The 11982-nt window shown below is 33.2% G+C and overlaps 2 protein-coding genes across 8 annotated transcripts in view; one reads left to right on the top strand and one right to left on the bottom strand.

Moving 5' to 3' along the window:
- Window positions 1-2633: 2633 nt before the first annotated feature.
- On the bottom strand, window positions 2634-11162 carry LOC148598316 (uncharacterized). The gene is made up of 2 exons (XM_088562463.1): window positions 5391-11162; window positions 2634-4185 (listed from the first exon to the last, which is right to left on the bottom strand). Exons 1-2 carry the CDS (start codon window positions 5526-5528, stop codon window positions 2815-2817), a joined length of 1509 nt encoding a protein of 502 aa, XP_088418589.1. The 5' UTR covers window positions 5529-11162; the 3' UTR covers window positions 2634-2814.
- A 171-nt stretch (window positions 11163-11333) lies between these two features.
- LOC148598314 (protein argonaute-2-like) overlaps window positions 11334-11982 on the top strand; it is a 67809-nt gene continuing 67160 nt past the window's right edge. For 4 of the 7 annotated variants that reach the window (XM_088562455.1, XM_088562453.1, XM_088562447.1 and 1 more), the window contains exon 1: window positions 11335-11551. In XM_088562455.1, the coding sequence (XP_088418581.1) occupies window positions 11467-11551 (85 nt within the window). In that variant the 5' untranslated portion in view covers window positions 11335-11466. Of the gene's footprint in view, window positions 11552-11982 lie in introns of all 7 variants that reach the window. The other 3 variants (XM_088562451.1, XM_088562452.1, XM_088562450.1) reach the window with 2 other exon arrangements.

Raw genomic sequence — 11982 nt, 5'->3', positions numbered from 1 at the left:
GTTTAACTAAAAGAATAGAGCAGGACAGATTTTACTGACACAGCAAAATAAGTCAACATAAAAAGATCAGCTTATGAACTATTGACTTTGAAATTAACATTTTTATAGCAGAAAAACATTTTTTTATCCAAAATTCATATCCAAATAATAGTTTTGACTTATTAAGAAAATTATTCCCCAAAAATAAAAACACTTTTCAAAGCACATGTTCTACATATGTATCACATGGAAAAATATAGTAAAAATATGTGAGAAACACATAATTTGTTGTGTCCATTCAACCATTTGTGACAAAATATTTACAAAACACACAACATCCAAGTGTTTTTTTATTCTGGTAGGCATTCAAAGAAAGTGTCATTTAAAAGTATACATACTATTTTCTTAAACTTGTCCTTGGTTAGTTTTAAAAATCATTTATCCCACATTTGCATATTGTTGAAAATAATGCAATAATTATTTAATACTTTGGACTTCAAAATATGAATTATTTACCTATCAATTTTAGTGAGTTTTTCTAAATATATATAATAAAAAAATATAGGCTAAAAATATGAATTAATTATTAATCAAAATATGATCTTCGAGTGCAGCAAATTTAAAAGAATGAAAAATCAATTTTGTGTTGCCTAGAGTCATTTGTCACCTAACTATATTCCATTATCACTAACACTTCAATACAATCAAAAACATTTTGACATTTTCAAATTCCAAAATGGAGTTAAAAAACCTGAAACAAAGAACATTTTTTCATTGGCCTAATCATTAAATCATAAACTTGATCTCATTTCTTCAACATGTTACACAATAATGACCTAACAAATAAATTATTTCCTATAATATTCAATGAAATATACATCAGTGTAAAATAGATTCATATTAAGACCAATTTGGTACAAGGTTGTGAAATTTACAAATAGCCTGAAGGGAAAAAACTGTAATGGTCAGCGATCGTTATCATATCACTGACTTGTTCTTCAATTTAAATTTAATATACTGAAAAACAACAGCCAGGTGATAACATGTACCAAATATAGAGATATCAGTACCATAGGTTTAAAAATAACTCTGTTGACCTGAGGAAAAAGGTTAATTTAAATTTCTTAACATGGTTTGTCCACTTTTTTTTATTAAAACATGACAGTATATGAAATAGAGCATGTGGAGAAGTACAAATACCACCTTAGCAATACTGTACATGCATAACAAAGTATTCATGTACAAAACCTAGTACATGTACATTGTATAATGTTAAGCAAACACATGTGTTTTGAACTAACATTTTTTTTACTTTAACTATATAAATAATATGCACTTGAAATCATTTAACAAATACTAGTTGTGGTTTTTGTACTTGTAATCAAAAACACATTGATATCAACATAAAATACATGTAGCTTGAAGCATTTTAAAAAAGTGGTTTTTCAAAACATCATAACCTAAATTAATTGAAGTATCTTCCATGTAAACATAAAGCAATCAATCTTAACACATGAAAAGAATTATTATGGAGGTAGACCCAGGGTAAGGGACATAACTCTTGAAATCAGATATATGCTGCTATGGTATTCAATTTCACCAAATCCTATCAAGCTTTCATTTGAAACAGAGTGAAATTAGTCCAAGTTACTTTGATGCTTCCACGAGATTGATGTTAAATGCTGAATACAAACATTCCAATAATTGTAAGAGTTGTGTCCCCTTACCCTAGACCAACCTCCTTAAATTCTTGGCAAATTTCATGGAACTTCTACCATAAGCAAGTCAAGTTCCATCATTTTTCATTCCTTAAGTCATAAATTTTGCAGTAAACTTAATAAAAACATGTAACAAACAACAGTAAGTGTTTTTTGTGTGAAATTCGTGTTAATCGAGCTTCACATGAAATTCAATTGACACCACTTTCATGTGAACAAATCATGTATATTTACATGTGAAGGTTCGATTCACCTGCATTTCATGTGAACTCTGTCACAAAGTTTATTTGCTCATTTCAGGTGAAAACAATGTGAAATTTATGTGAAAATCATGTGAAATAGTATTAAAACCATTAAAGTTTCTCTCAGAATGAAAATTGTCCACTCCAATTCAAGATTTTATGTCCTCTATTGGTAAACATACTTGGAAAAACTTCTTACAGAAAAGCTGAGGACTTTTATGATGTATGACAAAAAACTATTGCAATTGTCATGGTTCAAAATCCAAGTGATACATGTAAAAGTATGAAGTTACATTTGACAAGGCCATGTAAAATGATTTTTAGATCCTGCTCCTATGTTAATACAGTAAAACCTTGATAAACCAGATACCCGTGTAAATCAGACATTTCTGAGAGTTTTTCGTATCAGCTTCAATGCATTACCAAACGCCAACTCCAAAATAGTTTTTTTTCCATTCAAGTAGTGAAATTCATGGCCTTTCCATACATTAGATTAGTTGTTTGAATCAAATTCAAAGTAGCGTGTCCTTTGGGTGACTCAAAATAAATAATGACTATATTTCAAAGAATGAATGACATCTTTGGTGTCCTTTGCATTTTTTTGTTTTACTTGCAGACATCCGTGATCTTTGCAGGTGATAAATCTAAGAATAAGTTTTGCATGGCCTTATGAACAAAAAAAATCAGATCTATATAATAGCACATTAACACAGCACTTATTTTATTAAATATAAAATATTTAAATATGATGCAAAATTTCTACACCTTTCAATAACAGTAGACTCAATCTATAACATATACAGCAAAATATGTAATCATGCATTAAAAGTAGTAAAAAGAAAAAGCATAATAAATAACAACCTTTAAATTTTGTACTAGCACTTTGCATGTTCAGCTTTCTCTATCATTTCTTTAACAGATTTCCTTGGTATATCGTTTTCATCAGATGTATCCATAGTTTCCGATTTTTCTGTGCTTATATTGCCTGGTTTTGAAAGTTCATTATTTTTGTCATTTTCAGTCTGCATTTCTTCTTCCTTTCTTGATTCAGTATCACAACTTTGTTCCTGAGAGAAAGCTTTCAACTCAAGCTGATCTAAATAAGCTTGAATGTCTTTTACAGTTTGTTTCCGTTTTTGACGGACATTGTCATCACAACCTGCCTCTACACAATCAAGTTTTAATAGATTCCTGGTTAACATTTCTTCCAATAGTTTATATTCCTTATCTTTTTTTGTGCCTTGAAACTGGTTGACACGAACTGAATATTCTTTAACATTATTTATAACTTCCTCAATCTGTTCCATAGGCGTTGAAGGTTTCTTTTTTGGTGTACTAGTACCATTGCCACTTTCATTCTGAGACTGAGCACCAGTAGACTCAGGTGACTGTCGACTACTTCCAGTAGTTGCAGTTCTTTCATTCTGACTGTTTCCCTGTGGAGCTTGTTCCTGTTGTTGCTGAGAAGTCTGGTGAGAAACAGGTATTTGTCTTAATTTAGGCTCTTGTGAGATGGTTTCGTGTGAAGGTACTGACGTCTGAGGAGGACTAGTTGAATGCTGTGTAGATTGGGTACTTTGAGTATTTACAGAAGTTTGAGACATGGGCTGAGTTGACTGTTGTGTTGCCGTCCAAGTGGTTTCGGGATAACTTCCCTGTGGGGGATAACCTGCATGAGCACTAGCATATGCAGAGGTTTGAGGATAACCTGCATGAGCTGTGGCACTGGCAGTGGAAGTGGCCTGTGATTGAGAAAATGGAGGTTGTTGACTTGGATATGCTGGTTGTCCAGGTGGTGGTGTTCCACCTTGAGGAGGATTTCCTGTATATATCGTATAACCATATGGCCCTGCCTGGTGTCCTTGTGGTGCAGGGCGGAAACTGCCTGGGGGTCCCTGATTACTACTCTGAGGAGGATGGCCTCCATTAGGGGGTACATGATGTCCACTACTATTTTGGGACTGATTTGAAGACTGTATATGCTGTATTGGAATTTCTCTTACAACTGGAGATGAACTTCTTCCAGTCATTGGCGAGCCACTTCGAGCTGGAGATCCTGTCCTGAAAGACCTTGGTAGTGTGGCTGAACCTGAATGCTGAACATCCTGCATATGTCTTGGTAGAGTTGAATATCCTTGCTGAGGTGGATACTGTGACTGTCCATTGGGTCTCATTTTGCTTGTTTCATGAACTACGGGAATTTCTCTAACATAGTATTGTCCTGGAGAATTTGAAGCTCTGAATGTCTAAAAGTAAAATATGAAATTGACAGTAATGTACTTGTACATGCATACATTTGGGCCCGAAAAAAATATCTTACAGCTAACTCTTCCCACCCTAATTATGTGCCTACCTTAAAAAAATTTCAGACAAGCACTATCAAAGTCTGAATGTTTCACCAAAACAAACCAATTAAAAATCTTGAAAAATTAGTTTTGCCTACCTACCATCCCTGGCTTTTTAAAGCATGTCAACAGAAACAATGGTTTTTTTTTTTTTTTTTTACTTTGCCTCAATTGATGTAAAAATTTCTGTTACCAATACATTGTGTTTGTAACCTACATAATAGCGTACATCTGGTTTAATGTTTAAAGATTTCAAGTATATGTGAAACTTGGAAGACGTCAAAGCCATTTAAAAGATAAAACATGCCCCATACTACAATGTACATTCAAGAATCGTTGACTATGGATGGAATTGAAAAGTTGATACATGTACATATGTACAAATGTATGTGGACAGACTATAGTCTATATACATTCTTTGGAGAGAAAAAAAAAGCATTCCAGCAACATATACATGTATCTGAACTTTTAGTTGGTTAGTTCCAACAACACTATCAAAAGTGATTTTTTTCTCACATTACATGTATTTATGTTTCTATGCATACTTGTCAACATCCAATGATTCATCTTCTTGCACTGAACAACATTTGTACATTTCAAATATGCATACATGTGATGCAAGTACTATCAAAAGTGTTCACACTCAATTTTAAATAGATCTGTTCAGACAGTGAGCAAATACATGTATGCCATTTCAAAACTTCAAAAAGTTTTCAATATGGTTCTAGATCACAAACTTGTATTTTTAAACCTATTTTTCATGTGGTATTTTAAACACTATTTCACCAATGACACTTCAGAAACATCCCCATGTCAGCTATCTATGACAGTATACTGTTATGTCTCCATACAATATGTATTGTACATCATGGTATACTGCCACCGAGTCGTCATTGGACTGTAGGCTGTACTCCTGACTGAAAACAAGACGTGCCCTGGGGCATTGGATGATTGGGCTTACTGGCAACACCCTCAAAGCATCATTCGTCAATATTTAATGTAATTTTGCTTATCGTAAAGTATCAATCAAATATTCAATTACATAAACGATAGAAAATAAAGTTTGAAATCTGGGGAAAAGAAAGAATAACAGCAAAAATACCCACCATTCTTGGGTCTTCCCACGTCGTCGTTTGTGTGTTATGATCCACGAAATATGGCCACCCTGTCCTTGCGTCGCACAACATTTCCCAACCAGGTGGTAGATCTTGCATCCTAGATTGTGGATATTGATTATGAAACATGTTTGTTATCGGAAATCCTTATATAGCCAAATCTTTTACTTTCTAGACAAGTCTTCAATGATCTAGAACAATCGATCACAGCGACACCTTGAACATTCCGGAAAATTCCCTCGGGCTTTATCTGGTCAAAATGTAAGAAACATCGGGAGAAAATCGAATGAAACAAGGGAGATAACAAAAACGTAAACATTGCAAATTATGAGGTTCACAAAGGGGACATTATCGACAGCCCAATCTAATAAAAGTTGTCGAGCTGCGGCTAACCAAATTGCATACTTAATAGGAAAAGAACGGATATGGCGAAACGTAACAAATTCAACAGCGTATAACCTAAAATACAAAATAGTAAATACTTTGACGTTGCGTACGTTGTTGGTGTCACATTCGGCTGAACCGGGGCTGTTTACGAAAACTTAAATGTTGCTATTAGAATGTGGAGTTATCAAAGGCAATATATTAAAATGTTCGAAAATGGTTGCTGTTTCAGGATTATAATCATAAATCTTTTAAGATGCCATTAATTGTGGAGGGAAAGCACTATTCGATCACAAGAACGTCCATTTTCATATGGGGACGGATATAACATTACGAAATGCTTGCTTCCCATTTCACCAATATATTTAAGTTGTTTCTTGGCGTGTTTTGATAAAACAATTTTTTTTTGGAAAGAGCATTTTGTGCTGCCGACGATGTCATATATTTCATGATGTAATGATAGGATCAAAGCGTATTGCAATATCAAAAATTTCTCCCCTTTGATGTGGACATTGTAAAAATGGAAAGAAATAGATTTGAAGACAAAATGTTAGACTTTTTTTTTTAAAGTTATGCGAAAAGTTTTGTTTTTTTTTTTAATCGGGACCCCAATGAAAATATATACAAAATGTTTAATCAGTCTTCGTTAAAAACCTTTTTGTCCATATTTCAATTATGTCACAAATCTTATTTTTTTCGACGTTGGCCATTGGCTACTTTCTTGCTTACGGTTGTAAAATATAACAATGAACAGTATTTTTACCAAAGTATATTCACGCTTAAAGGCTTGTATAAATATTCAGAAGATCATGTTTATTTTAAAAAATAATGAGTTTTATTGCATAATAGTAGATAAATACGCACATATGTTGTGATGTCACGTTGTCTTTTTCCCGACGTTTTCTACACGTTGCGTGCTACCCGGTCTTTATCAAAAACCTTCACTCGTTAGCTTTTGAAAAAACACTGGGATCAAGTGCGTTGGATATACGATGTTCGATATTCGACATTCAAACTTTTCATATCAAGCGGTAAAATTTTACCATTTGATATTCAGTTTGATACCGAAAAGTTTGAATGTCGAATATCGAACATCGAATATCCAACGTACTTGATCCCGGTTTGAAAAACTAACGTTTATAAATGTATATATGTTGTAGATAGTATATTCTAAAAATAATGGTACTTGGTTGAACATGTATCTTAGCGCAGCATTTTGTCTGTGGCTAACCAAAATGTCACAACATCTAAAATTTGTACATTTTATTTATTCACGCTTACACCTACTCCTACAACGTAAGAGGTTGGAATTCCGTTCCTCCATACCCCAACCTCTTACTTCCGAGCGCCATATTGCATAACGCTCGTTCCGCCGTTCCTTGAAATCGGCAGAATTATAGTAAACTATTTTCCATTTAAAACGTTTTATACAGTTTCTTTACCATTAAAGAGTGACTAAACTAAAAAAGCAATGAACGACCTGATGAGAAAATCCAGCAATCCTGTAAATCCTTTGTATAAGCAGTTAAAATGAACTTCATATTTGGTTTTTAGCTTTTTGAGTGTGTAATTCCGTTTGATAAAATTATGGATTTTAAAATTTGCGAAATGGACATATCAAATTAACCAACGAATTGCCTTTACCAAATTTAAGTTCGTTTTGTCATAAATATATTGTGCTCCGTAAAATGAGTGACCTAATTCAAAATGGCCAGTCATTTTGACAACTGTCTTCATTACAAATGTTTTCTAGGTATTTAACAAATATTTAGAATTTTTATCGTTCGATTTCTGGTAGGTTAAACTTCTTTTATGTAAATAAAAGACAAAGTACCTTAAACACATGTTTAGCTAATTAATATCTGCGGTGGCTTTCATCATGTCAGATGCTAGAGGTAAGTATGGCACCAAGTCAGAAAATGGCTTGCCAGACAAACTCTAGCATTGATGGAGTAGCGTACACCATGCGAAATTCGAACGAATTGTTCTAAAAGGCAAATGGTGTTGAGTCGATTTCTTCATATACTTAACTTTGCATTCATCCTCCTGTATGGTTTTATCATTTCATTTTTTCTTTGGCTTAACAAATGGGTTACATATGTATGTTAAACCGTGTCTAACAAAAATGTCACAAAACGCATTTTTACGTTTCCCAAGTAACATTCTGTTTTGCGACGTAAAAACTCTTTTAACGTCAATTTTAAAAACAATAAAACGTATTGAAAAGTTACGATACTAGATTAAATCAATACGACTGTGAATGTAATAAATTTAAAAAATACGATTTTAGCGAATCTGATAAAATAATGAAAGAAATGTTGAAAAGAAAACAGTGCGCGCACTCCTGTCTGTTCACATGCAATGATGTCCTGGTGAAATCGGGATCAGCGTGTCTGCATCAAAGTATTTTGAAGTGTGTAGACAAGCGCTTGCACATTCGCTAGTGAAATATTGTAAAATCAACGTATTTCATGATCGTCTTAATTACCTCTTGACTATTATTTAAGCTATAAGATATAATAAGCTGTACAAATATTGCAAAAATATTTTTTGAATTTTTTTTTTCAAATCGGTCCAAGAACAAAAAAATGATTTATTCTGGTGTGGCCTTTTAGACTCCTTATAACTCGAAAACCGTAAGAGATATCCGAAATCTGATTGATAAATGCAAGCAGGATTATTAATGAGGAATCCAATGAAGAATCCAATGAAATAAAAAAAACTTCGAAAAAAGTTATGAAAATGTTATTATGACCCCATATAACTTGAAAACGGTCCAAAACACATAAAATCTGCTGTACATTTGTTTACCCGAATTAAATAAAGAACACATTAAAAATATAATTAAAATCGAAAAAAAATCTACATAGGTTTTAATAGAACACGTATTTTTACCCTTTTTGGCCCCTTTTCTAAAGCGGCAAGGGCAACAAAGTCCAAATTAAATAGGAATCTTCTTAGTTGTTGGTAAAATCATATCAACATTTCAGAACAATTCGTCAACCACAACTAAAGTTATCGCACGAAAACGAAGTGTCCCCAGACCACGACGACGACACGAACGACGACGTCGCCACCGACCACGACGACTGCGCCATAACATTATACGGCCGCAAGTTTTTTTTCGTCGTATACTAAAAATGGGAGATTTCGCTCTCAAATTTTCTCAAAGAAGGAGCTTTGCCAAGTTTTTGTTTTCTCGAAATGTTTAGCAATGTTTTATGGTTAGCAACAGATCTTAGAAATCCGAAACGAGTACATGTATTCGGAAATTTTAATATACATCTACATTAGAGATATAAAACCAAATAGGAAAGAAATAAATTCAATTTATACTCTTCCACAATTTGATTTCCAGTGGGGGGGTGGTGTGACTGACTTTTTTGCTTGTAGGTTTGTTGGCTTTCTGTTTTAGTGAGGGTGTTTTGCTTTTTTTAACGCATCACGAAATTTTTTTTCATAATTCCTAACATTCTTGGAAGCGTTATTGTTCTTTATTTCTAGTGATATCTAACTAAAGTTTTTAGCGCCACATGGTGGATAGAACTACTTTGATTCGCGTATGACACAATTCCGACAATTTTTTTCAAGAAGAAATTCTCCTTTCTGCATTAGTGTAGCGGAAATGGCCGAGTAGTTCCGATTGCACTTATATAAAATATAACTCCTTTTAAATAGACAAATATGATCATTTTCATATGAACAGTTGATTAAAAATCAAAACCATGACGGGTCAAGTCAGCTATAAATGCATAAAATATGCATACCACAAGATCTAGAGACATAAATAAATAAAATATTTAATATTCCAAATATGTTTGCACACGCTATGGATCAATCTCATTTTCGCAATTCCATTAGGGCGAATATTTTTCGGATCATCGAAAGCAATTCTTCGTAATTTCCTATTTATGGATCTATCTGATTTTTTTGCAATTCCATTAATCATCCATAGCTTTATCAATTTTGCATGATGTCCGGCACGTGTCAGGGGGTAGTCTTTTTTCATGATTATGAAATCACTACTGTGCGAAATTTTGTTAATAATCGACGGCTGTTAAAGCTATTCAGTTTTAAACGTGTGCTTTATGCTTGAAAAAGATTTGAAATAGCGAATTCCATTCCCCCATTATATGTGATAGAAATTAAGCGGGGTTGCGCTGACGGATTGAGTCAATACCGTGCACTTCCAAAATGACAAGATCCATACAGGCAAATACATACAGTATGAAAATCGTAAATGAATTTCATTACAACAGCAAATTCTTCACTGTATCATTCTACCAAGGACCAGAGGTTATGTCATATTACCATAGAAGAAAAATACTTAGCGGAGCACATCTAGATACGCCCACAGAGGTCGAAACCTGATGGATGGGGCAACAAAAAATTCAAACTTGGTACAGTTCTGAATTTGATTAAATATTTGACACAAAATCAAAATAAAAAGAAGCATGCATTATTAAAAAAAACAATACAACAAAGTTTCATGAAAATTGCTTGAAGCGTTTTGAAGTTTCATGAAAATGGGTGCAACTACTACTGACGTATAGTCCAAAAAAATATGAACGAAATGTCATAAATCTAATTTGTAAAATCGAATATTTACAAAAATGAAAGGGAACGTACATAAATATAGATAAACAATTCGTCAAAGTTTCATTCACATCACTGCAAGGTTTTTTTAGTAATAGTTCGAAAACGTAAACCCCTAGCAATTTGTACGAATAATTAACATCTATGCTTATGGAACATATAGAAATTTATAAAAATGGAAAGGAAGCTCACTTCAAAACACCAAAGTTTCTAGACAGACGGTTGTATAAAAATCAAAACTAATTTACTAATGAATGCATCATAACCATTAACAGTAACATTACCGAAAGTACAAACAAAACGAGGAGACAAAACAATGCTGAGCACATCAAAATAACAACAGACGAAAAACAATTCGAACAATACAAAGAAACTAAAAGGTATACACATTAGGAAAAGAGCATCACGAACCTCGAATACAAACCGATGATTAACCGGAGTGCTCCTATGGTTCCTTTTCATCTCTTTTCCTAAACTAAAACATTCTCTGAAATGTTCTTTCCTAGTGGCCACTTACACATATATATATATTGAGAGTGTGGCAGGCGGGTGCAGAATATTTCAAACGGCGGAACACCGGTCCTATATCCGTCTTTGAGTAAGATCGATATTACTCTAATTTTACACCTGTATATCTTGTAAAATAATTCTGTTCTATACGGATTTCTCAATTTAAAAACATGTTTTATAAAATAAGAACGTTGAAGCAACGTGTACGACTATAACAGAGTGTTATTTACAACACCACATTCTTTCCCGATCCTCCGTTCACATACGAATAAGTACCATAGATCATAGTTATTTACTTTATGAAAAATTTCATCTGAATGTGACAATGACTGGCGTTTTTAAAAAGAATAACACATTACGTAAATATAAGTGTCCTAAAAATAACTCCTTCGTAAATACATGTACATGTTGTTTCAATAATCATTTATAAACAAGATACATGTATTGATATAAATCATTTTACACATTTTTGGTCTTTAAACGACTGTCAAAAAATAGTGGTGTCTAATATTTATAAATATAAATGAGATTCTAAAAATATCTTGAATAAACAGGAAACTATACATGGACTGTTCATATGATTAAGAAAACAAGTAAAGCGATTTTGATGGAGGTTGATACTTTCAATCTGGACTACCTGGGGTTAAGACAGATAACAAAGGGTAAGTAACCGTTATTTTGTCTTTTTATGAAATAATTTTATACTATACTCAGAGGTTGGGATTCGTTACAATACTCATAGAGGTAGAAATTCCGTTCCTCCATATGACGGAATTACTACCTTTTAACACTGATGGCCATGGAGTACACAAACCCAGTATAGAGGATTTTTTTAAGAGATGTCCTAGTAAATAATTTCCTGGTATTATAGTAAATCGTTTATTTCTTCCGTAAAAAAAGAAAATCAACTTCCCTATAGGCCTAAAGTGTAATCGCACCTGCGTTTTGGAGTTCAGGCCAGCTTTTTTTTTATTTCCTTGTTTTTGAGTCACAAACTATGAACAGCGTGTTAAGAGCGGAGATTGAGAATAAAGCCGCCAGAATCCCATGATAATGTTATGAGTTAAACAGATCTAAATAAAATGTCAGTAGC

The sequence above is a fragment of the Perna viridis genome, chromosome 14 (assembly GCF_037379345.1).
Source record: "Perna viridis isolate PV_CMFRI_1.1 ecotype Kerala chromosome 14, ASM3737934v1, whole genome shotgun sequence".
Lineage (NCBI taxonomy): Eukaryota > Metazoa > Mollusca > Bivalvia > Mytilida > Mytilidae > Perna > Perna viridis.
Note: the sequence above shows the minus strand (reverse complement) of the source record. Positions and strands in the feature narration are given on the sequence as shown.